General features: G+C 41.4%; 1 protein-coding gene across 1 annotated transcript in view; it reads right to left on the reverse strand.

Annotated features, from left to right (window-relative positions):
* Window positions 1–25,417, reverse strand: part of LOC137465656 (RNA-binding protein FUS-like) — a 33,119-nt gene extending 7,702 nt beyond the window's left edge. Inside the window, exons 1-8 of the mRNA XM_068177721.1 lie at window positions 25,411–25,417; window positions 24,702–24,879; window positions 15,910–15,944; window positions 10,703–10,735; window positions 9,509–9,615; window positions 6,992–7,121; window positions 4,522–4,617; window positions 1,934–2,042 (exon numbers count right to left, since the gene is read on the reverse strand). Coding sequence (XP_068033822.1) covers window positions 1,934–2,042; window positions 4,522–4,617; window positions 6,992–7,121; window positions 9,509–9,615; window positions 10,703–10,735; window positions 15,910–15,944; window positions 24,702–24,879; window positions 25,411–25,417 — 695 coding nt within the window. The remainder of the gene's footprint in view (window positions 1–1,933; window positions 2,043–4,521; window positions 4,618–6,991; window positions 7,122–9,508; window positions 9,616–10,702; window positions 10,736–15,909; window positions 15,945–24,701; window positions 24,880–25,410) is intronic.
* Between the last annotated feature and the right edge of the window lie 917 nt (window positions 25,418–26,334).

The following is a 26,334-nucleotide window of genomic DNA, read 5'->3' on the forward strand; positions in this document are numbered from 1 at the left end:
GTGACGTCATCAGCGACGTCACTGCGCCGCCGGTGACGTCACAGAGAGACACAAACGCCGTCCAGCCCCAGACCCTCCCAGTTCATCCCAGTTCCCTCCCAGTTCATCCCAGTTCCCTCCCAGTTCATCCCAGTCCATCCCAGTTCATCCACAAACGTTTCCGAGTTCTCGCACGCCCTGTGACATCACCGGTGACGTCATCGGCGACGTCACAGCGCCGCCGGTGACGTCACAGCCAGGGACAAACGCCGTCCCGCCCCAGTCCCTCCCAGTCCCTCCCAGTTTATCCCAGTTCCCTCCCAAATGTTTCTGAGTTCTCGCATGCCCTGTGACATCACCGGTGACGTCATCAGTGATGTCACTGCGCCACCGGTGATGTCACAGCGAGACATAAACGCCGTCCCGCCCCAGCTCCCCCCAGTCCCTCCCAGTTCATCCCAGTCCATCCCAGTCCCTCCCAGTTCATCCCAGTTTATCCCAGTTACAGCCCAGTTTATCCCAGTTTATCCCCAAACGTTTCCGAGCTCTTGCACGCTCTGTGACATCACTGGTGATGTCATCAGTGATGTCACTGCGCCGCCGGTGACATCACAGAGACACAAACGCTGCCCCGCCCCAGACCCTCCCAGTTCATCCCAGTCCATCTCAGTTCCCTCCCAGTTCATCCCAGTTTATCCCAGTTTATCCCCAAACGTTTCTGAGTTCTCGCACGCCCTGTGACATCACCGGTGACGTCATCAGTGATGTCACTGCGCCGCCGGTGACGTCACAGAGAGACACAAACTCTGTCCCGCCCCAGACCCTCCCAGTCCCTCCCAGTTCATCCCAGTTCATCCCAGTTCAATCCCAGTCCCTCCCAGTCCATCCCAGTCCCTCCCAGTCCATCCCAGTTCCTCCCAGTTCATCCCAGTCCATCCCAGTTCATCCCAGTCCATCCCAGTTCCTCCCAGTTCATCCCAGTTCATCCCAGTTTATCCCAGTCCGTCCCAGTTCCATCCCAGTTCCCTCCCAAATGTTTCCGAGTTCTCGCACTCCCTGTGACATCACCGGTGACGTCATCAGTGATGTCACAGCGCCGCCGGTGACGTCACAGCCAGAGACAAACGCCGTCCCCACCCCAGACCCTCCCAGTTCATCCCAGTTACAGCCCAGTTCATCCCAGTATAAACCACTATAAACCAGTATATCCCGCTCCAAACCAGTCCAAACCAGTATAAATCAGTATTAACGAGTCCCCCCCCCGTCCAAACCAGTATAAACCAGTATATCCCAGTATAAACCAGTCCCCCCAGTCCCTCCCAGTCCAAACCAGTATATCCCAGTATAACCCAGTCCAAACCAGTCCAAACCAGTAAAACAGAGTCCAAACCAGTATAACCCAGTCCAAACCAGTATAACTCAGTCCAAACCAGTATAACCCAGTATATCCCAGTCCAAACCAGTCCCCCCCAGTCCAAACCAGTATAACCCAGTCCCCCCCAGTCCCTCCCAGTATAACCCAGTCCAAACCAGTCCCCCCCAGTCCCTCCCAGTATAAACCAGTATAACCCAGTCCAAACCAGTATAACCCAGTATAACCCAGTCCAAACCAGTATAACCCAGTATAACCCCGTATAACCCAGTATAACCCAGTATAAACCAGTATAACCCAGTCCCCCCAGTCCCTCCCAGTATAAACCAGTATATCCCAGTCCAAACCAGTCCAAACCAGTATAAACCAGTATAACCCAGTATAACCCAGTCCATCCCAGTCCCTCCCAGTATAAACCAGTATAACCCAGTATAAACCAGTCCCCCCCAGTCGCTCCCAGTATAAACCAGTATATCCCAGTCCAAACCAGTCCCAACCAGTCCAAACCAGTCTCTCCCAGTCCCCCCCAGTCGCTCCCAGTATAAACCAGTATAAACCAGTATAACCCAGTGCGGCACTCACGGGTTCGGGCACTTCCAGTCTCCGGCTCGCTGCTGGGCCCCTCCCCCGCCCGCGAAGCCGCCGCGGCCGCCGGAGCCGCCGGAGCCGAACCCGCCCCGGCCGAGGGGCCCTGCGGAAACGGGGAGAAAAACGGAGATTTTGGGAAAAAATAGGGAAAAAAACGGGAAAAACGGGAAAAACGAACCCGGCCCGGCCCAGGGGCCCTGCGGAAACGGGGAGAAAAACGGAGATTTTGGGAAAAAAACGGGAAAAAAACGGGAAAAACGGGAAAAACGAACCCGGCCCGGCCCAGGGGCCCTGCGGAAACGGGGAGAAAAACACGGATTTTGGGAAAAAATGGGGAAAAAACGGGAAAAACGAACCCGGCCCGGCCCAGGGGCCCTGCGGAAACGGGGAGAAAAACGGAGATTTTGGGAAAAAACGGGAAAAACGGGAAAAACGAACCCGGCCCGGCCCAGGGGCCCTGCGGAAACGGGGGGAAAAACGGAAATTTTGGGAAAAAAACGGGAAAAAACGGGAAAAAACGGGAAAAACGAACCCGGCCCGGCCCAGGGGCCCTGCGGAAACGGGGAGAAAAACACGGATTTTGGGAAAAAACGGGAAAAAACGGGAAAAACGGGAAAAACGAACCCGCCTGGGCCCTGCGGAAACGGGGAGAAAAACACGGATTTTGGGAAAAAACGGGAAAAAAGGAACCCGGCCTGGCCCAGGGGCCCTGCGGAAATGGGGAGAAAAACGGAGATTTTGGGAAAAAACGGGAAAAAACGGGAAAAAGGAACCCGGCCCGGCCCAGGGGCCCTGCGGAAACGGGGGGAAAAACACGGATTTTGGGAAAAAAACGGGAAAAAACGGGAAAAACGAACCCGGCCCGGCCCAGGGGCCCTGCGGAAACGGGGGGAAAAACACGGATTTTGGGAAAAAACGGGAAAAAACGGGAAAAAACGGGAAAAAACGAACCCGGCCCGGCCCAGGGGCCCTGCGGAAACGGGGAGAAAAACACGGATTTGGGGAAAAAAACGGGAAAAAATGGGAAAAAACGGGAAAAACGGGAAAAACGAACCCGGCCCGGCCCAGGGGCCCTGCGGAAACGGGGGGAAAAACGGAGATTTTGGGAAAAAACGGGAAAAAAACGGGAAAAACGGGAAAAACGAACCCGGCCCGGCCCAGGGGCCCTGCGGAAACGGGGAGAAAAACGGCGATTTTGGGAAAAAACGGGAAAAAAACGGGAAAAAGGAACCCGGCCCGGCCCAGGGGCCCTGCGGAAACGGGGAGAAAAACGGAGATTTTGGGAAAAAACGGGAAAAAAACGGGAAAAACGGGAAAAAGGAACCCGGCCCGGCCCAGGGGCCCTGCGGAAACGGGGGGAAAAACGGAGATTTTGGGAAAAAATGGGAAAAAAACGGGAAAAAACGGGAAAAACGAACCCGGCCCGGCCCAGGGGCCCTGCGGAAACGGGGAGAAAAACACGGATTTTGGGAAAAAAACGGGAAAAAACGGGAAAAACGGGAAAAAGGAACCCGGCCCGGCCCAGGGGCCCTGCGGAAACGGGGAGAAAAACACGGATTTTGGGAAAAAAACGGAAAAAAAACGGGAAAAAGGAACCCGGCCCGGCCCAGGGGCCCTGCGGAAACGGGGAGAAAAACAGAGATTTTGGGAAAAAAACGGGAAAAAAACGGAAAAAACGAACCCGGCCCGGCCCAGGGGCCCTGCGAAAACGGGGAGAAAAACCCGGATTTTGGGAAAAAACGGGAAAAAAACGGGAAAAAAACGGGAAAAACGGACCCGGCCCGGCCCAGGGGCCCTGCGGAAACGGGGAGAAAAACACGGATTTTGGGAAAAAAACGGGAAAAAAACGGGAAAAAACGGGAAAAACGAACCCGGCCCGGCCCAGGGGCCCTGCAGAAACGGGGAGAAAAACGGAGATTTTGGGAAAAAAACGGGAAAAACGGGAAAAAGGAACCCGGCCCGGCCCAGGGGCCCTGCAGAAACGGGGAGAAAAACGGCGATTTTGGGACAAGAATGGATTTTTTGGGGTGAAAGAAGAAGATTTTAGGACAAGAAGGGATTTTTGGGGTGGAAAAAGGAGATTTTGGGATAGGAAGGGATTTTTTGGGGTGAAAGAAGGGGATTTTGGGACAATAAGGGATTTTTTGGGGTGAAAGAAGGAGATTTTGGGTCAGGAAGGGATTTTTGGGGTGAAAGAAGGGGATTTTGGGACAAGAAGGGATTTTTGGGGTGAAAGAAGGGGATTTTAGCACAAGAAGGGATTTTTTGGGATAGAAAAAGGGGATTTAGGACAAGAAGGGATTTTTGGGATGAAAAAAGGGGATTTTAGGACAAGAAGAGATTTTTTGGGGTGGAAATAACAGATTTTAGAAAAGGGACTTTTTGGGATAGAAAAAGGGGATTTTAGGACAAGAAGGGATTTTTTGGGATACAAAAAGGGGATTTTGGGACAAGAAGGAATTTTTTTGGGATAGAAAAAGGGGATTTTAGGACAAGAAGGGATTTTTTGGGATAGAAAAAGCGGATTTTAGGACCAGAAGAGATTTTTGGGGTGAAAGACGGGGATTTTGGGGCTCGCTCACCTCCCCGGCCCCGGCCGCGGCCGCCGCCGCCCCGGGTGAAATCCGCGCGGCGAGTGGCAAACGAGACCTTGATGGGGTTGCCCGAAAACTCCTTCCCTGGGGAGAAAAACACCGAAATTGGGCAAAAGGCAGCAGGTCTGGGGAGAAAAACAGGGATTTTGGGGAAAAAATGGGGAAAATTTGGGGGGAAAAGGGGAAAATTTGGGAAAAAAGGGGAAATTTGGGGGAAAAAGGGTAAAATTTCGGGGGAAAAAGGGGAAATTTGGGGAAAAAGAAGAAGTTTTCTGGGGAAAAAGCAGCAATTCTGGCGAGAAAAGCAGGGATTTTGGGGAAAACAGGGGAAAATTTGGGGAAAAGGGGAAAATTTGGGAAAAAAGGGGAAAATTTGGAAAAAAGGGAAAATTTGGGGGAAAAAGGAGAAGTTTTTTGGGGAAAAAGTAGCAATTCTGGCGAGAAAAGCAGGGATTTTGGGGAAAACAGGGGAAAATTTGGGGAAAAGGGGAAAATTTGGGGGAAAAGGGGAAATTTTGGGGGAAAAGGGGAAATTTTGGTGAAAAAAGGGGAAAATTTGGGGGGAAAAGGGGAAATTTTGGGGAAAAAGGAGAAATTTGGGGAAAAAGGGGGAATTTTGGGGGAAAAAGGGGAAAATTTGGGGGAAAAAGGAGAAGTTTTGGGAAAAAAAAACAGAAATTCGGGGGAGAAAAGCAGAGATTTTGGAAGAAAAAGGGGAAAATTTGGGGAAAAAAGGGGAAATTTGGGGAAAAAGGGGAAAATTTGGGGGGAAAAGCAGGAATTCTGGGGAGAAAAGCAGGGATTTTGGGGAAAAAGGGGAAAATTTGGGGAAAAAGGGGAAAATTTGGGGAAAAAAAGGGGAAAATTTGGGGGAAAAGGGGAAAATTTGGGGAAAAAAAGGGGAAATTTGGGGAAAAAGGGGAAAATTTGGGGGGAAAAGCAGGAATTGTGGGGAGAAAAGCAGGGATTTTGGGGAAAAAAGGGGAAAATTTGGGGAAAAAGGGGAAAATTTGGGGAAAAAAGGGGAAAATTTGGGGGAAAAGGGGAAAATTTGGGGAAATTTGGGGAAAATTTGGGGGAAAAAGCAGGAATTTGGGGAGAAAAGCAGGGATTTTGGGGAAAAGGGGGAAAATTTGGGGAAAAAAGGGGAAATTTGGGGGAAAAAAAGGGGAAATTTTGGGGGAAAAGGGGAAATTTTGGGGAAAAGGGGGAAATTTGGGGAAAAAAAGGGGAAATTTTGGGGGGAAAAGGGGAAAATTTGGGGGAAAAGGAGAAGTTTTGGGGGAAAAAAACAGAAATTCGGGGGAGAAAAGCAGAGATTTTGGAAGAAAAAGGGGAAAATTTGGGGAAAAAAGGGGAAATTTGGGGAAAAAAGGAGAAAATTTGGGGGAAAAAGCAGGAATTCTGGAGAGAAAAGCAGGGATTTTGGGGGAAAAGGGGAAAATTTGGGGAAAAAGGGGAAAATTTGGGGAAAAAAGGGGAAAATTTGGGGGGAAAAGGGGAAAATTTGGGGAAATTTGGGGAAAATTTGGGGGGAAAAGCAGGAATTTGGGGGAGAAAAGCAGGGATTTTGGGGGGAAAAGGGGAAAATTTGGGCAAAAAAGGGGAAATTTTGGGGGAAAAGGGGAAATTTGGGGAAAAAGGAGAAATTTTGGGGGAAAAGGGGAAATTTGGGGGAAAAGAAGTTTTGGGGGAAAAATGAGAAATTTTGGGGGAAAAAGAAGCAATTCTGGTGAGAAAAGCAGGGATTTTTGGGAAAACGGGGAAAATTTGGGGAAAAAGGGGAAAATTTAGGGGAAAAAGCAGGAATTTTGGGAGAAAAGGAGGAATTCTGAGGAAAAAAGGGAAAATTGGAGGAATTTATGGATCAGGAATTTTGGAAATTCCAGGAATTTGGGAGTTTTGGGAATTTCGGGATCAGGAATTTTGTGATTTTTGGGAATTTCGGGATCAGGAATTTGGGAGTTTTGGGAATTTCTGGATCAGGAATTTGGAATTTTCGGGAATTTCGGGATCAGGAATTTCGGGAATTTCGGGATCAGGAATTTTGGATTTTTGGGAATTTGGGAATTGTGGGAATGCTGACCGTCGAACCAGTCGATGGCGGCCTTGGCCGAGTCGTCGAAGGACACGGGGAGCACTGGGAATTTGGGAATTTCAGGAATTTGGGGATCAGGAATTTTGGGAATTTCGGGAATTTAAGGATCAGGGATTTGGGATTTTCGGGAATTCCGGGATCAGGAATTTCGGGATTTTTGGGAATGCTGACCGTCGAACCAGTCGATGGCGGCCTTGGCCGAGGGCGGGTCGTCGAAGGACACGGGGAGCGCTGGGAATTTGGGAATTTCAGGAATTTTGGGATTTTCGGGATCAGGAATTTCGGGATTTTCGGGAATTTCGGGATCAGTAATTTTGGATTTTCGGGAATTTCGGGATCAGGAATTTTGGGAATGCTGACCGTCGAACCAGTCGATGGCGGCCTTGGCCGAGGGCGGGTCGTCGAAGGACACGGTGGCCTCGCCCTTGAGCTTGCCGGTCTCACGGTCGGTGTAGAGGTTGATCATGGGCTGGCCGGTCTTCTTGTTGGTCTGGGGAGTGACCACAGTGACCACTGAGTGACCACTGAGTGACCCTGAGTGACCACAGTGACCACTGAGTGACCCGGGGTGACCACTGAGTGACCAGAGTGACCACTGAGTGACCACTGAGTGACCCTGAGTGACCACAGTGACCGTGAGTGACCACTGAGTGACCACTGAGTGACCACTGAGTGACCACAGTGACCACTGAGTGACCACAGTGACCACTGAGTGACCACTGAGTGACCACTGACCACTGAGTGACCACTGAGTGACCAGAGTGACCACTGAGTGACCACTGACCACTGAGTGACCACTGACCGCTGAGTGACCGCTGGGTGACCACTGAGTGACCACTGACCATGGAGTGACCACAGTGACCACTGAGTGACCACTGACCACTGAGTGACCACTGAGTAACCCTAAGTGACCACTGAGTGACCACAGTGACCACCGAGTGACCATGAGTGACCACAGTGACCCTGAGTGACCACAGTGACCATGAGTGACCGCTGGGTGACCACTGAGTGACCATGAGTGACCACTGAGTGACCAAAGTGACCATGAGTGACCACTGACCACTGAGTGACCACTGAGTGACCACTGAGTGACCAAAGTGACCATGAGTGACCACTGACCACTGAGTGACCACTGAGTGACCACTGAGTGACCAGAGTGACCACTGAGTGACCACTGACCACTGAGTGACCAAAGTGACCATGAGTGACCACTGACCACTGAGTGACCGCTGGGTGACCAGAGTGACCACTGAGTGACCACTGAGCACTGACTGACCACTGACTGGCCACTCCTGCCCTGTCCCCAGGTGTGTCCCTCACCTGTCCAGGTGTGTCCCAGGTGTGTCCCAGGTGTGTCCCTCACTTGTCCAGGTGTGTCCCTGGATGTTTCCCTCACCTGTCCCCAGGTGTCCCTCACCTGTCCCCAGGTGTGTCCCAGGTGTGTCCCAGGTGTGTCCCAGGTGTGTCCCAGGTGTGTCCCTGGGGGTGTCCCTCACCTGTCCCTGGGTGTGTCCCTCACCTGTTCCAGGTGTCCCTCACCTGTCCCCAGGTGTCCCTCACCTGTCCAGGTGTCCCTGGGTGTGTCCCTCACCTGTCCAGGTGTGTCCCTGGGTGTGTCCCTCACCTGTCCCCGGTGTCCCTGGGTGTGTCCCTGGGTGTGTCCCTCACCTGTCCAGGTGTGTCCCAGGTGTGTCCCTGGGTGTGTCCCTCACCTGTTCCAGGTGTCCCTCACCTGTCCCCAGGTGTCCCTCACCTGTCCCCGGTGTCCCTGGGTGTGTCCCTCACCTGTCCCCGGTGTCCCTGGGTGTGTCCCTGGGTGTGTCCCTCACCTGTCCAGGTGTGTCCCAGGTGTGTCCCTGGGTGTGTCCCTCACCTGTTCCAGGTGTCCCTCACCTGTCCCCAGGTGTCCCTCACCTGTCCCCGGTGTCCCTGGGTGTGTCCCTCACCTGTCCAGGTGTCCCCGGGTGTGTCCCCAGTGTCCCAGGTGTGTCCCTCACCTGTCCAGGTGTGTCCCAGGTGTGTCCCCAGGTGTGTCCCTCACCTGTCCCCGGTGTCCCTGGGTGTGTCCCCAGGTGTGTCCCTCACCTGTCCAGGTGTGTCCCTGGATGTTTCCCTCACCTGTCCCAGGGTGTGTCCCAGGTGTGTCCCTCACCTCTCCAGGTGTCCCCGGGTGTGTCCCTCACCTGTCCCTGGGTGTGTCCCAGGTGTGTCCCTCACCTGTCCCCAGGTGCATCCCTGGGTGTGTCCCCGGGTGTGTCCCTCACCTGTCCCCAGGTGCATCCCTGGGTGTGTCCCCAGGTGTCCCTCACCTGTCCCGGGTGTGTCCCTGGGTGTGTCCCCAGGTGTCCCTCACCTGTCCAGGTGTGTCCCAGGTGTGTCCCTGGGTGTGTCCCCGGGTGTGTCCCTCACCTGTCCCCGGTGTCCCTGGGTGTGTCCCTCACCTGTTCCAGGTGTCCCTCACCTGTCCCCAGGTGTCCCTCACCTGTCCAGGTGTCCCTGGGTGTGTCCTTTACCTGTCCAGGTGTGTCCCAGGTGTCCCTCACCTGTCCCAGGTGTGTCCCTGGGTGTGTCCCAGGTGTGTCCCTCACCTGTCCAGGTGTGTCCCCAGGTGTCCCTCACCTGTCCAGGTGTGTCCCAGGTGTGTCCCCAGGTGTGTCCCTCACCTGTCCCCAGGTGTCCCTCACCTGTCCAGGTGTCCCCAGTGTCCCTGGGTGTGTCCTTTACCTGTCCAGGTTTCCCCCCAGGTGTCCCTCACCTGTCCAGGTGTGTCCCAGGTGTGTCCCCAGGTGTCCCTCACCTGTCCCAGGTGTCCCCAGTGTCCCTCACCTGTCCCTCACCTGTCCCAGGTGTGTCCCTCACCTGTCCCCGGGCGCTCACCTTGATGATGCCGATCTGTTTGAAGTAGTCGGCCACCGACTCGATGGTGACGTTCTCGCCCAGCCCCTGCACGAAGATCGTGTTGTTGTCCGAGTTGTCCTGCTCGCCTGCGGGCGATTAATTAACTCATTAACGCTAATTAACGCTAATTAGCATTCAGTACTGACAGTGAATGCTAATGAACCCTCATTAACCCCGCCCCAGGGCTCAGAAATGGCCCCGCCCCCACGCTAAGATCCAGGTTTTGTCCAACTTGTCCTGCAAACCTGGGGGTAATTAATGCTAATTAATGCTAATTAACATTCACTACTGACAGGGAATGCTAATGAACCCTCATTAACCCCGCCCCAGGGCTCAGAAATGGCCCCGCCCCCACGCTAAGATCCTGGTGTTGTCCAAGTTGTCCTGCAAACCTGGGGGTAATTAATGCTAATTAGTGCTAATTAATGCTAATTAACATTCATTACTGACAGGGAATGCTAATGAACCCTCATTAACCCCACCCCAGGGCTCAGAAATGGCCCCGCCCCCACGCTAAGATCCAGGTTTTGTCCAAGTTGTCCTGAAAACCTGGGGGTAATTAATGCTAATTAGTGCTAATTAATGCTAATTAATATTCACCACTGACAAGGAATGCGAATTAACCCTCATTAACCCCACCCCAGGGCTCAGAAATGGCCCCGCCCCCACGCTAAGATCCTGGCGTTGTCAGAGTTGTCCTGCAAACCTGGGGGTAATTAATGCTAATTAGTGCTAATTAACGCTAATTAACATTCAGTACTGACAAGGAATGCTAATTAACCCTCATTAACCCCACTCTACAGCTCAGAAATGGCCCCTCCCCTCGCTAAATCATGCTGCTCATCTTCAGGTAATTAACTAATTAGCATTAATTAACATTCGTCACTGATAACAAACGCTAATTAACCCTCATTATCCCCACCTGAGCACATGCAAATGACCCCAAAGCCCCTCCCCCACACCAGGATTAGAGGTAATTAATTTATCACTGCTAATTACCATGACTGCCTGTTAATTAATGCTAATTGCCCTCGTTATCCTTCATCCCATTAACCCCAATAATCCCCACTAATTACCCAAGTTAATTAGCCTGTTAATTACCCGACCCCCGCCAGTCACTCCCATTAACCACCCCCAATTAACGGTTAATTAACTAATTAACTCATTAATTACCTGGGTCATGCCTGGGCCCCTGGTCCCGGGGTCCTTTTGGGGCCACATGGGAAAAAAAAAAATATATATGCAAATCAGAGGGGCGGGGCTTCAGCACGCCAATACAAACCCCGCCCCCTTCCCCCATTGGCCCCGCCCCTTCCTCCCCTCCCGGGCGCCATTTTGGGGGCAAAAATCCCGAATTTGGCACCAAAATTTTCCTTTTTTTTGGCTTTTTCCGCCTCGGAATTCCCGTTCCGGAGTTTTTCCCGCTTTTCCTCAGTTTCCCCTCATTCCTCCTTCGTTTCTTTCCATTTTTTGTCTTTATTTTTGCCCATTTTCGTACATTTTTTCCTCAGTTTCCCCTCATTTCTCCTTTGTTTTTTCCATTTTTTGTCTTTATTTTTGCCCATTTTCGTACATTTTTTCCTCAGTTTCCCCTCATTTCTTTACATTTTTTGTCTTTATTTTTGCCCATTTTCGTACATTTTTTCCTCTATTGCCCCTCATTTCTCCTTCGTTTCTTTACATTTTTTGTCTTTATTTTTGCCCATTTTCGTACATTTTTTCCTCAGTTTCCCCTCATTTCTCCTTCGTTTCTTTCCTTTTTTTGTCTTTATTTTTGCCCATTTTCATACATTTTTTGTCTTTATTTTTGCCCATTTCCGTACATTTTTTCCTCAATTTCCCCTCATTCCTTCTTCGTTTTCTTACATTTTTTGTCTTTATTTTTGCCCATTTCCGTACATTTTTTCCTCAGTTTCCCCTCATTTCTCCTTCGTTTTTTCCATTTTTTGTCTTTATTTTTGCCCATTTTCGTACATTTTTTCCTCAGTTTCCCCTCATTTCTCCTTCGTTTTTTTCCATTTTTTGTCTTTATTTTTGCCCATTTTCGTACATTTTTTCCTCATTTTCCCCTCATTTCTCCTCCATTTTTTCACATTTTTTCCTTTATTTTTGCTCATTTTTATCCATTTTTTCCTTATTTTTCCCCCGTTTCTTTTCCATTTTTCATTCTTTTATTTTTACCCATTTTCATCATTTTTTCCTCATTTTCCCCTCATTTCTCCTCCATTTTTTTAACATTTTTTCTTTATTTTTGCCCATTTTTATCTTTTTTTTCCTGATTTTTCCCATATTTTTATTTTTTCTCATTTTTCTCCATTTTTTCCTCATTTTCCCCCTCATTTTTCTGATGTTTTTCCTTTATTTTTTGCTCATTTTCCCCTCATTTTCCTCCATTTTTTCCTCATTTTCCACTTTTTTTCCTTTATTTTTCACCATATATTTCTCTCATTTTTCTCCATTTTTTCCCACATTTTTTCTCCATTTTCCTCTCATTTTTCCCCCCATTTTTCTGATTTTTGCTTCACTTTTTTGCTCATTTTTCTCCATTTTTTCCTCATTTCCCCCTCATTTCTTTCTTTCATTTTTCACCATATATTTCTCATTTTTCCTCATTTTTCTCCATTATTTCCTCACATTTTTCTCATTTTTTCCTTCATTTTTTTCCTTATTTTTCTCCATTTTTTCCACTCCATTCCCCCTCATTTTTTCTCATTTTTTTCCATTTTTTCATCATTTCCCCCTCATTTTTCTGATGTTTTTTTTCCATTTTTTCCTCATTTTCCACATTTTTTCTTTATTTTTCACCATATATTTCTCTCATTTTTCTCCATTTTTTCCCACATTTTTCTCCATTTTCCTCTCATTTTTCTGATTTTTTTCCTTTATTTTTTCTCCATTTTCTCCATATATTTTCTTTATTTTCCCCTCATTTTCCACTTTTTTTCCTTTATTTTTCACTATATATTTCTCTCATTTTTCTCCATTTTTTTCATTTTTCTCCATTTTGTCCTTCATTTTTTTTGCTCATTTTCCCCTCATTTTTCTCCATTTTTTCCTCATTTTCCCCTCATTTCTTTCTTCATTTTTCACCATATATTTCTCATTTTTCCTCATTTTTTCCTCATATTTTTCTGATTTTTTCCTTTATTTTTTTGCTCATTTTTCTCCATTTTTTCCACTCCATTCCCCCTGATATTTTCTCATTTTTCTCCATTTTTTCATCATTTTCCCCTCATTTTTCTGATGTTTTTTTTCCATTTTTTCCTCATTTTCCACATTTTTTCCTTTATTTTTCACCATATATTTCTCTCATTTTTCTCCATTTTTCCTCTCATTTTTCTCCATTTTTTCCTCTCATTTTTCTGATTTTTTTCCTCATTTTTTGCCCATTTTCCCCTCATTTTTCTCCATTTTTTCTGTATTTTTTCCACTCCCTTTTCCCCCATTTTTCCCTCATTTTCCTCCATTTTTTCCTCATTTTCCCCTCATTTTGCACCATTTATTTTCTTTATTTTTCTCTATTTTTTGCTCATTTTCCCGATATTTTTTCTTTATTTTTCACCATATATATTTCTCATTTTTCTCCATTTTTTCTTTATATTTCCCCTCATTTTTCTCCTTTTTTTCTTCATTTTTCCCCTCATTTTCCTCCATTTTCCCCTCATTTTTTCTTCATTTTCCATTCATTTTCCCCTCATTTTTCTCCATATATTTTCTTTATTTTACTCCATTATTTCCTCCTTTTTTCCTCCCATTTTTCTGATTTTTTCTCCATTTTTTCATTATTTTTTCTTCATTTTTCTCCATATATTTTCTTTATTTTTCTCCATTATTTCCTCATTTTTTCCTCCCATTTTTCTGATTTTTTCTCCATTTTTTCCTCATTTTTTTAATGATTTTTCTTCATTTTTCACCATATATTTCTTTGATGTTTCTCCATTCTTTCCTCATTTTCCCCCTTATTTTTCGAAATTTTTTTTTCATTTTTTGCTCGTTTTCCCCTCATTTTTCTCCATTTTTTCTGCCTTTTTCCCCTCATTTTTCTGATTTTTTTCCTTCATTTTTTGCTCATTTTTCGCCATTTTCTCCCTCATTTTTCTGATTTTTTCCTTCATTTTTTCCGCATTTTTCCCCACTTTTTTCTGATTTTTTCTTTCATTTTTTTGCTCATTTTTCTCCATTTTCTCCGCATTTTCCCCCTCATTTTTCTGGTTTTTTATTTCATTTTTTGCTCATTTTCCCCCTCATTTTTCTGATATTTTCCTTCATTTTTTGCTCATTTTTCTCCATTTTTCCCACATTTTTCCCCCTTATTTTTCCTTCATTTTTTGCTCTTTTTTCTCCATTTTTTCCGCATTTTTCTCCATTTTTTCTGCATTTCCCCCATTTTCTGATTTTATCCTTCATTTTTTGCTCATTTTTCCCCTCATTTTTCCGCATTTTTCTCCATTTTTTTCCGCATTTTTCCCCTCATTTTTTCCTTCATTTTTTGCTCATTTTTCTCCATTTTTCCCCTCATTTTTCCGATTTTTCCTTTTTTGCTCATTTTTCTCCATTTCCCTCTCATTTTTTTCTTCATTTTTCACCATATATTTGCTCTATTTTTCTCTATTTTTTCCTCATTTTTCCGATTTTTTCCTTCATTTTTTGCTCATTTTTCTCCATTTTTCCCACATTTTTCCCCCTCATTTTTCCGCATTTTTCTCCATTTTTTCCGTATTTTCCCCCTCATTTTTCTGATTTTTTCCATCATTTTTTCCGCATTTTCTCCCTCATTTTTCTCATTTTTTCCTTCATTTTTTGCTCATTTTCCCCCTCATTTTTTCTGGTTTTTTATTTCATTTTTTGCTCATTTTTCCGATTTTTTCCTTCATTTTTTCCTTTATTTTTCCCCTCATTTTTCCGATTTTTCCTTCATTTTTTGCTCATTTTTCACCATATATTTTCTGTATTTTTCTCTATTTTTTCCTCATTTTTCCGATTTTTTCCTTCATTTTTTGCTCATTTTTCACCATATATTTTTTGTATTTTTCTCTATTTTTTCCTTATTTTTCTGATTTTTTCCTTCATTTTTTGCTCATTTTTCTCCATTTTTCCCCCTCATTTTTCCGATTTTTTCCTTCATTTTTTGCTCATTTTTCTCCCTCATTTTTCCGATTTTTTCCTTCATTTTTTCCGCATTTCCCCCCTCATTTCTCTGATTTCTTCCTTCCTTTTTTGCTCATTTTTCCCCTCATTTTTCCGATTTTTCCATCATTTTTTCTGCATTTTCCCCCTCATTTTTCTTGTTTTTTCCTTCATTTTTTGCTCATTTTTCCCCACATTTTTCCTTCTTTTTTTGCTCTTTTTTCTCCATTTTCCTCTCATTTTTCTCTTCATTTTTCACCATATATTTTCTCTATTTTTTTTTTATTTTTTCCTCATTTTTCCTTCATTTTTTGCTCATTTTTCTCCATTTTTCCCACATTTTTCCCCCTCGTTTTTCCGACTTTTTCCTTCATTTTTTGCTCATTTTCCCCCTCATTTTTTTCTGGTTTTTTATTTCATTTTTTGCTCATTTTCCCCCTCATTTTTTCCTTCATTTTTTACTCATTTTTCTCAATTTTCCCCTCATTTTTCCGATTTTTTCCATCATTTTTTGCTCATTTTCCCCCTCATTTTTCTCATTTTTTATTTCATTTTTTGCTCATTTTCCCCCTCATTTTTTCTGGTTTTTTATTTCATTTTTTGCTCATTTTTCCGATTTTTTCCTTCATTTTTTGCCCATTTTTCTCCATTTTCCCCCACTCCTCTCCCCCTCATTTTCCCCTCATTTTTCCCATTTTTTCTCCACCAAACCTCATTTTTTCCCCATTTTTTCCCCATTTTTTCGCCTTTTCCCCCTCTCAGAACCTTCGGTTTTGGGTCCACTGCAGCTCCGACCTCGCCCCAATTTTTGGGGCCATTTTCCACCTTTTTATCACCAAAAAAAAAAACCCCTCAAGGTCACCGGCGCTTCCACCAAAACTCCTCAAAATCGGGGATTTTCCCCCAAAACCACCAACTTGCGTTTCCGTCACCCATGCAGCGTTTTTACCAAAAAATCTCCTTTTTTTTCCCCCCATCCCCTTTCAAAAATCACCATTTCCACCTCATTTTTCACCTTTTTTAACCAAAAAACCACTTTTTTTTCGGGTTTTTTTATTGTTTTTTCCACCTAAATTTCATTTCCAAGGGGTTGGGGGATTTTCCTCCAAATTTCTCCCGCCCAGGAAAAATGGGGGGAAAAAAAAAATTAATAATATTAACGATAATTAATAAAAAAACCACTTTTTTTTTTTGTTTTTTCTGCCTTTTTTTTTTTCTTTTTTGGGGTCAAAACCTCGAATTTTGGGACTTACCACCGAATTTATTGAAGCCACCACGCTCACCACCGCTGAGGAGATAAATTAGAAGATAATCAGGAATTTTGGAACCCCTGCCTCAAGCTGGGAACGCGGCAAACTCAAAAACGGGGCCGAAAAACGCAATTTTGGGGCTCTCGCTGGGCGACTTTGGGCGAATTTTGGGCGAATTTTGGGTGAATTTTTGGCGAATTTTGGGTGAATTTTGGGAGAATTTTGGGCGAATTTTGAGCGAATTTTGAGCGAATTTTGGGTGAATTTTGAGCAAATTTTTAGTTAATTTTGGGCGAATTTTGGGTGATTTTTGAGCAAATTTTGGGAGAATTTTGGGCGATTTTTGGGTGATTTTTGGGTGAATTTTGACCGAATTTTGGGCAAATTTTGGGTGAATTTTGGGCGAATTTTGGGTGAATTTGGGTGAATTCTGGGTGAATTTTGAGCGAATTTTGGGCAAATTTTGGGTGAATTTTGGGTGAATTTTGAGCGATTTTTGGATAAATTTTGGGTGAAGTTTCAGCAAATTTTGGGTGAATTTTGGGGTGAATTTTGGGCGAATTTGAGCAAATTTTGGGTGACTTTTGGGTGAATTTTGGGAAAATTTTGAGCAAATTTTGGGTGAATTTTAGGCAAATTTTGGGAAAATTTTGAGCAATTTTTGGATAAATTTTGGATGAATTTTGGGTAAAGTCTGAGCGATTTTCGGGTAAATTTTGAGCAATTTTTGGGTAAATTTTGGGCGAATTTTGGGTGAATTTTGGGTGAATTATGGGTAAATTTTGAGCAATTTTGGGTAAATTTTGGGTGAATTTTGAGCGAATTTTGGGGCAAATTTGGGCGATTTTTGGGAAAATTTTGAGCGATTTTTGGGTAAATTTTTGGGCAAATTTTGGGTGTATTTTGAGCAATTTTGGGGTAAATTTTGGGTGAATTTTGAATTTTGAGTAAATTTTGAGCAATTTTTGGGCGAATTTTGGGTGAATTTTGGGTGAATTTTGGGCAACTTTTTGGTAAATTTTGAGCAATTTTTGGCAAAATTTTGAGCGATTTTTGGGTAAATTTTTAAGCAAATTTTGAGTGAATTTTGGGTGAAATATTAGTAAATTTTGAGCAAGTTTTGGGCGAATTTTGAGTAAATTTTGAGCAATTTTTGGGCGAATTTTGGGTAAATTTTGAGTAAATTTTGAGTAATTTTTGGGTAAATTTTGGGTGAATTATGAGTAAATTTTGAGCGATTTTTGGATGATTTTTGAGCGAATTTTTGGCAAATTATGAGTAAATTTTGAGCAATTTTTGGGTAAATTTTGGGTAAATTATGAGTAAATTTTGAGCGATTTTTGGAAGATTTTTGGGTAAATTTTTGGGCAAATTTTGGGTAAATTTTGAGCAATTTTTGGGTGAATTTTGGGCAAATTCTGAGTTAATTTTGAGCAATTTTTGGGTGAATTTTGGGCAAATTCTGAGTAAATTTTGCGCAATTTTTGGGCAATTTTTGGGCAAATTTTGAGCAATTTTTGGGCGAATTTTGGGCGAAGTTTGGGTAAATTATTAGTAAGTTTTGAGCAATTTTTGGGCGAATTTTGAGCGAATTTTGGGTAAATTATGAGTAAATTTTGAGCAATTTTTGGGCGAATTTTGGGTAAATTTTGGGTGAATTATGGGTAAATTTTGAGCAATTTTGGGTGAATTTTGGGGTGAATTATGGGTAAATTTTGAGCAATTTTGGGTAAATTTTGGGTGAATTTTGGGCGAATTTTGGGAAAATTTTGAGCGATTTTTGGGTGAATTTTGTGCGAATTCTGAGTAAATTTCGCGCAATTTTTGGGCAAATTTTGTGCGAATTTTGAGTAAATTTTGAGCAATTTTTGAGCGAATGTTGTGCGAATTTTGGGTAAATTTTGAGCAATTTTTCAGCGAATTTTGGCCATATTTTGGCCGCATTTTGGCCGCATTCTGGCGTTTTTTCCTCGCCGCCGCCACTTTTCCCTGCAGACCGCAGGCGGGTTGGACGGAGCCCAACCTCGGGGGGAAAATCCCGAATTTTGCGCCGTTTTCCCCCTGGCGGCCGCGGCCGGGACCCAACTCGGCGTTTTGGGGCTTTTTTTGCCCTGCTCTGTTTTGAGCCCAAAGCGGCGGCGGATTTTGGCTTTTCCCACCTGCAGCACACAAAGGCAGAGTTGTCAGACAGGAAACACAAGGCCCCGAGCTCCCCCCGTACTCACCTGCCACCAAATCCCGGTTTTCACCTTTTTTGGCATTTTTACACCGGATTTTTGAATTTTTTAAACATTTTTTGTTTAATTTTTAAATCCCATTTTTATCCTTTTTTTAGAATTTTTAAACCTCTTTTTTGGAATTTTTACACCTTTTATTCCAAATTTTAAACCATTTTTTTTACCGTTTTTGGGCATTTTTACACCTTTTTTTTTTAATTTTTTGTGTGAATTTTTAAACTTTTTTGTTTAATCTTTAAATCTTATTTTTACCCTTTCTTTGGAAATTTTTAAACGTCTTTTTTTGGAACTTTTAAACCTTTTTTTTTCAAATTTTAAACCATTTTTTTCACCTTTTTTGGCCATTTTTACACCAATTTTTAAAATTTTTTTGTGACTTTTTAAACATTTTTTGTTTAATTTTTAAATCTTATTTTACCCTTTTTTTGGAATTCTAAAACATTTTTTTTTTTATTTTAAAACCATTTTATTTCAAATTTTAAACCATTTTTTTCACCGTTTTTCGGCATTTTTACACCGTTTTTTTTGAATTTTTTAAACATTTTTTGTTTAATTTTTAAATCTTATTTTTATCCTTTTTTTGAGATTTTTAAACCATTTTTTTTGAATTTTTAAACCTGTTTTTTTTAATGTTTAAACCTTTTTTTTGGAATTTTTAACACCTTTTTTCTGACTTTTTTTACCATTTTTGGGCATTTTTAGCCCTTTTTTTTAAATTTTTGGTGAATTTTTAAACATTTTTTGTTTAATTTTTCAATCTTATTTTCACCTTTTTTTGGAATTTTTAAACCTCTTTTTTTTCATTTTAAAACTTATTTTTTTGAATTTTTAACCCTTTTTTTGAACTTTTTGGTGAATTTTTTAACATTTTTTCGCTAATTTTTAAATCTTATTTTTACCCTTTTTTGGAATTTTTAAACCTATTTTTTTTCAAATTTTAAACCTCTTTTTTTACATTTTTTGGGCATTTTTAACCCTTTTTTAAATTTTTTTGTGAATTTTTAAACATTTTTTGTTTAATTTTTAAATCTTATTTTCACCTTTTTTTGAGATTTTTAAACCTCTTTTTTTGGAATTTTTACACCTTTTATTTCAAATTTTAAACCATTTTTTCACCCTTTTTCGGCATTTTTACACCGTTTTTTAAAATTTTTTAAACATTTTTTCGTTAATTTTTATATTTTTTTTACCCTTTTTTTTGGAATTTTTAAATATCTTTTTTGTTCATTTTGAAACTTTTTTTTTTTGAATTTTTAAACCTTTTATTTCAAATTTTAAACCTTTTTTTTCACCGTTTTTGGGCATTTTTACACCAATTTTTAAAATTTTTTTGTGAATTTTTAAACATTTTTTGTTTAATTTTTAAATCTTATTTTTACCCTTTTTTTGAGATTTTTAAACCTCCTTTTTTTTGAATTTTGAAACTTTTTTTTGGAATTTTTAAACCATTTTATTTCAAATTTTAAACCATTTTTTTTCGCCTTTTTTTGGAATTTTTAACCCTTTTTTTTTGAATTTTTTTGTGAATTTTTAAACATTTTTTTGTTTAATTTTTTTTACTTTTTTTTACCCTTTTTTTGGAATTTTAAAATCTTTTATTTTTAATTTTTAACACCTTTTTTTGGGCATTTTTAACCTTTTTTTTTTTTTTTTAAACCTTTTTTTCTTAAATTTTTTAACTTTTTTACCATTTCTTTGGAATTTTTAAACCTCTTTTTTTTTTAATTTTTAACACCTTTTTTCTGACTTTTTTTTACCTTATTTTGGCATTTTTAACCTTTTTTGTGAATTTTTCCTTTTTTCCCCAATTTCCCCCAATTTCCCCCTGGCTTTTTCTGCATTTTTTGCCATTTTTTCCCATTCTTTTTCCATTTTTTCACCATTTTTACATTTTTTTTCACCATTTTTAATTTTTTTTTCACCATTTTCCCTTTTTTTGCATTTTTAAACCATTTTTAAACCATTTTTAAACCATTTTTAAACCATTTTCTGCATTTTTTCCCAATTTTCACCCTTTGCATTTTCATTTTTTCCATCATTTTTAAACCAAATTTTTCACTAATTTTTGATTTTTTTCCTTTTTTTCCCATTTTTTTTTCATTTTCCCCCTGAATTTTTCATTTTTCCACCGTTTTTTCTCCTTTTTCCATTTTTGATGCCATTTTTTCCCTTTTTTAACTCATTTTCCCCATTCTTCCTTTTTTTTTACCTTTTTTTTACCATTTTTCCACCATTTAAAAATATTTTTGTTATTTTTTTACCATTTTCAACCAATTTTTTACCAGTTCCTCCTTTTTTTTTCAATATTTTTACCATTTTTCCACCATTTATTTCAATTTTTTTTGCCATTTTTACCCATTTCCATTCAATTTTTTACCATTTCCTCCTTTTTTTTACATTTTTTACCATTTTCAACCATTTTAAAATTATTTTTGATTTTTTAACCATTTTCAACCAATTTTTTACCATTTCCTCCCTTTTTTCCAACCTTTTTACCATTTTCCACCTTTTTTTTTAATTTTTTTGCTATTTTTGCCCATTTCCATCCAATTTTTTACCATTTCCTCTTTTTTTTTTTACATTTTTATCATTTTCCACCTTTTTTAAAATATTTTTTGATATTTTTTTACCGTTTCCATCCAATTTTTTACCATTTCCTCCTTTTTTTCAATATTTTTACCATTTTTCCACCATTTATTTCAATTTTTTTTTGCTATTTTTACCCATTTTCATCCAATTTTTTACCATTTTCTCTTTTTTTCCACTTTTTTACCATTTTCCACCTTTTTATTTTACTTTTTTTGCTATTTTTTAACCACTTTCATCCAATTTTTTACCATTTCCTCATTTTTTTCCAACCTTTTTACCATTTTCCACCTTTTTTTTAAATTTTTTTTTTGCTATTTTTACCCATTTCCATCCAATTTTTTACCATTTTCTCTTTTTTTTCCACATTTTTACCATTTTCCACCTTTTTATTTTACTTTTTTTGCTATTTTTTAACCACTTTCATCCAATTTTTTACCATTTTCTCCTTTTTTTTCCAACCTTTTTACCATTTTCCACCTTTTTTTTTAATTTTTTTGCTATTTTTGCCCATTTCCATCCAATTTTTTACCATTTCCTCTTTTTTTTTTTACATTTTTATCATTTTCCACCTTTTTTAAAATATTTTTTGATATTTTTTTACCATTTTCAACCAATTTTTTACCAGTTCCTCTTTTTTTTCAACATTTTTACCATTTTTCCACCTTTTTTTTTTGAATATTTTTTGTTATTTTTTTACCAACTTTCATCCAATTTTTTACCATTTTCTCTTTTTTCCCACATTTTTACCATTTTCCACCTTTTTGTTTTACTTTTTTTTCTATTTTTACCCATTTCCATCCAATTTTTTACCACTTCCTCCTTTTTTTTAAACATTTTTACCATTTCCCCACCATTTAAAAATATTTTTTCGTTTTTTTAACCATTTCCATCCAATTTTTTACCATTTCCTTTTTTTTCAACATTTTTACCATTTTTCCACATTTTTTAAATTTTTTTTGCTATTTTTGCCCATTTCCATTTAATTTTTTACCATTTCCTCCTTTTTTGTCCACATTTTTACCATTTTTCCACCATTTTAAAATATTTTAAAATTTTTTTTTACCATTTTCAACCAATTTTTTACCAGTTCCTCTTTTTTTTTTACATTTTTACCATTTTTCCACCATTTATTTCAATTTTTTGCCATTTTTACCCATTTCCATCCAATTTTTTACCATTTCCTCATTTTTTCCAACCTTTTTACCATTTTTCCACCATTTATTTCAATTTTTTTTCTATTTTTGCCCATTTCCATCCAATTTTTTACCATTTTTTCCCAACCTTTTAACCATTTTTCCACTTTTTTTACATTTTTCGCTATTTTTACCCATTTCCATCCAATTTTTTACCATTTCCTTTGTTTTTTTTTACACTTCCACCATTTTTCCACCTTTTTTTTCCATTTTTTTTGGATATTTTTACCACTTTCCCCCTTTTCCTTTCACTTTTTATCATTTTTAAACCATTTTTTCCTTTTTCTTTCACTCTTTCCAACCATTTTTCCATTTTTTCCAACCATTTTCTGCCCTTTTTAACCATTTTTTTTTGCCTTTTTTAACCATTTTTTGCCATTTTTAACCATTTTTTTGCCATTTTTAACCATTTTTTTGCCATTTTTAACCATTTTTTCACCATTTTTCACCGTTCTCAAGCACCGGGACACCGAAATTTCCTCTCCAGTGACACCAAACCATCCCAAACCTTCCAAATCCAGGGGATTTACCCTCAAAAATTCACTTTTTGCACCATTTTCGACCCTTTTTGGACCCATTTTGCTCTGCAGTGACCTCAAAACGCACCAGTTTTTTTTCTTTTTTTTCCGTATTTCACCTTTTTTTCCCCCAATATTTTTTCCCTTAAATTCCACCATTTCCTCGTTAATTTTTTTCCATTTTTCCCCCTTAAATTCCACTTTTTCCCCCTCCAAACTCCACCTTTTTCCTTCGCTGTTTTTTTCTTTTTTCCCCGTTCCGTTGGGTTTTTCCTTCGTTTTTTTATCCCAAAAATTCACTTTTTTCCCCCATTTTTTTCCCCCCTCATTCCGCCTTTCCCCCACGACGCTTCTCCCAAAATTCTTTTTTTTTTTCACCGTATTTCCCACCGTTTTTAAGTCCTTTTTTTTCTAAAATTCCACTTTTTCCTCTCGGTTTTTTTCCCAAAATCCCATTTTTTCTCCGCGTTTTCCCCCCTGCCGGGACCAGAGGCTGCAGGTGACCTTGGGAACCTTTTTCCAACTTTTTGTGCTTTTACAAAAATCCCTTCTTCCCATTTTTTCTCTTTTCAACCAAAAAAAATCATCCTTCCTACCAAAACTCCGTTTTTTCTACCATTTTCCTACCCCAAATCCCCACTTTTCCCAATTTTCTGCATTTTTTCCTAAAATTTCCCTAAAAGTTTCCCCATTTTTGCCCAATTTTCTCCTATTTCCCCCAAATTTTCCCGCAATTTCTCCTCATTTTTCCCCATTTTCCCATCAATTCTCCTACAATTTTTTCCATTTTCTCCCCAAATTTTCCTACAATTTCTCCCCAAATTTCCCTATAATTTCTCCCCATTTTTTCCCATTTTTCCCCATCGATTTTCCTACAATTTCTCCCCATTTTCCCCCAAATTTTCCTACAATTTCTCCCCAAATTTCCCTATAATTCCTCCCCATTTTTTCCCATTTTTCCCCATCAATTTTCCTACAATTTCTCCCCATTTCCCCCAAATTTCCCGACAATTTTCCCCAGTTTTCCCCCCATTTTCTCCCAATTTCTCCTCATTTTTCCCCATCAATTTCCCTATTCCCCTCCCAAATTTCCCTACAATTTCTCCCCATTTTTTCCCGTTTTCTCCCCATTTCTCTCCATTTTTCCCCATAAATTTTCCTACAATTTCCCCCAAATTTCACTACAATTTCTCCTCATTTTTTCCCATTTTTCCCCATCAATTTTCCTACAATTTTTCCCCCAAATTCTAATTTTTCTTACAATTTTTCCCCATTTCCCCCCAAATTTTCCTACAATTTCTCCCCTTTTTTTCCCTATTTTTTCCCCATTTTCTCCCCATTCCCCTCCCAAATTTCCCTACAATTCCTCCCCATTTTTCCCCCATTTCCCCCAAATTTTCCTACAATTTCTCCCCTTTTTTTTCCTATTTTTTCCCCATTTTCTCCCCATTCCCCTCCCAAATTTCCCTACAATTTCTCCCCATTTCCCCATACATTTCCCTACAATTTCCCCCCATTTTCCCCCAAATTTCCCTACAATTTCTCCCCATTTTCCCCCCATTTCCCCCCAAATTTTCCTACAATTTCTCCCATTTTTCCCCTATTTTTTCCCCATTTTCTCCGCATTTCTCCTCAATTTCTCCCCCTTTTTCCCCCATTTCCCCCCAAATTTTCCTACAATTTCTCCCCTTTTTTTCCCTATTTTTTCCCCATTTTCTCCCCATTCCCCCCCAAATTTCCCAACAGTTTCTCCCCATTTCCCCATACATTTCCCTACAATTTTTCCCCATTTTTCCCCAGATTTCCCTACAATTTCTCCCCCTTTTTTTCCCTATTTTTTCCCCATTTTCTCCCCATTCCCCCATAAATTTTCCTACAAAAATTCCCAACAATTTCTCCCCATTTTTTTCCTATTTTTTCCCCATTTCCCCATATATTTCCCTACAATTTTTCCCCATTTCCCCATACATTTCCCTACAATTTCTCCCCTTTTTTTTCCCTATTTTTTCCCCATTTTCTCCCCATTCCCCCATAAATTTCCCTACATTTTCTCCCCATTTCCCCCCAAATTTCCCTACAATTTCTCCCCATTTTCCCAAAAAATTCCCTACAATTCCTCCCCATTTCCCCCCATTTTTCCCCTAAATTCCCCCCAGTTTTTTCCCCATTTCCCCCTCGTTCCTCTTTCAATTTCCGCCCGTTTCCCGACAGTTTTCCCCGTTTTTGGGGCGAATCCGGGTTTTTCCGGGGGCACTCACCCCATGGCGGCGCCGCGGGAGCCGCGGGAGCCGCGGGAGCCGCGCTCGAAGCCGCCGCGGGAGCCGAAGGCGCCGCGGCCGCGGCTGCGCTCGGGCGGCGCCGAGGAGCCGTAGCCACCGCCGGGCTCCTGGTAGCCCCCCGAGCTCAGGGAGCCGCCGTCCTGCCCGTAGCTGCTGGCTGCGGGAGAGGGGAGAAGACGGGGATTAGAAAAATTCGGGAATTACGGGGAATTTTGGGGAAAATCAGGGAAAAATTGGGGAAATCACAGCATTTCAGAACTAAATCTCAGGGATTTTGCCCCAAATCCAAGGAATTCTTCCCAAATTCCACCCCAAATTCCCCATCCTGCCCGGAGCTGCTGGCTGCAGGAGAGGGGAGAAGACGGGGATTAGAAAAATTTGGGAATTACGGGGAAAATGGGAAAAATCGGGGAAAAATCGGGGAAAATCACGGCATTTCAGAACCAAATCTCAGGGATTTTGCCCCAAATCCAAGGGGTTTTAGCCCAAATTCCACCCCAAACTCCCTGGTCCTGCCCAGAGCTGCTGGCTGCGGGAGAGGGGAGAAGACGTGGATTAGAAAAATTCGGGAATTCTGGGGAATTTTGGGGAAAATGAGAAAAATCGGGGAAAATCACGGCATTTCAGAACCAAATCTCAGGGATTTTGCCCCAAATCCAAAGAATTCAGCCCAAATTCCACCCCAAACTCCCCATCCTGCCCGGAGCTGCTGGCTGGGGGGAGAGGGGGAAAAACTGGGATTAGAAAAATTCGGGAATTCTGGGAAATTCTGGGGAAAATCGGGGGGGAAAATCGGGGAAAAATCGGGGAAATCACAGCATTTCAGTACCAAATCTCAGGGATTTTGCCCCAAATCCAAGGGATTTTAGCCCAAATTCCACCCCAAACTCCCCGGTCCTGCCCGGAGCTGCCGGCTGCGGGAGAGGGGGAAAGACGGGGATTAGAAAAATTCGGGAATTCTGGGGAATTTTGGGGAAAATCAGGGAAAAATTGGGGAAAATCATGGCATTTCAGAACCAAATCTCAGGGATTTTGCCCCAAATCCAAGGGAATTCAGCCCAAATTCCACCCCAAATTCCCCGTCCTGCCCTTAGCTGCTGGCTGGGAGAGGGGGAAAGACGGGGATTAGAAAAATTCGGGAATTCCTGGGAAAATTGGGGAAAATCGGGGGGAAAATGGGAAAAATCTGAGAAAATCACGGCATTTCAGAACCAAATCTCAGGGATTTTGCCCCAAATCCAAGGAATTCTTCCCAAATTCCACCCCAAATTCCCCATCCTACCCGGAGCTGCTGGCTGCGGGAGAGGGGGAAAGACGGGGATTAGAAAAATTCGGGAATTCCGGGGAATTCTGGGGAATTTCAGCCGATTTCACCCAGTTTCGCTCCCGATTTTGCCCAAATTCCCCCGATTTTGCCCCAAAATTCCCGGTTTTTTTAGGAATTCCACTCAGATTCCCAGATATCATTTAGAATAGGGTTGGAAGCAAAACAGTTCCCATCCCAAACCCCTCATTTCCACCCTGTAAATCCCCAAATTTCAGCCGATTTCGCTCCCGATTTCGCTCCCGATTTTTCCCAAAATCCCCGGATTTGGCCCCAAAATTCCCATTT

The sequence above is a fragment of the Anomalospiza imberbis genome, unplaced genomic scaffold (assembly GCF_031753505.1).
Source record: "Anomalospiza imberbis isolate Cuckoo-Finch-1a 21T00152 unplaced genomic scaffold, ASM3175350v1 scaffold_100, whole genome shotgun sequence".
In the NCBI taxonomy this organism is placed as follows: domain Eukaryota; kingdom Metazoa; phylum Chordata; class Aves; order Passeriformes; family Viduidae; genus Anomalospiza; species Anomalospiza imberbis.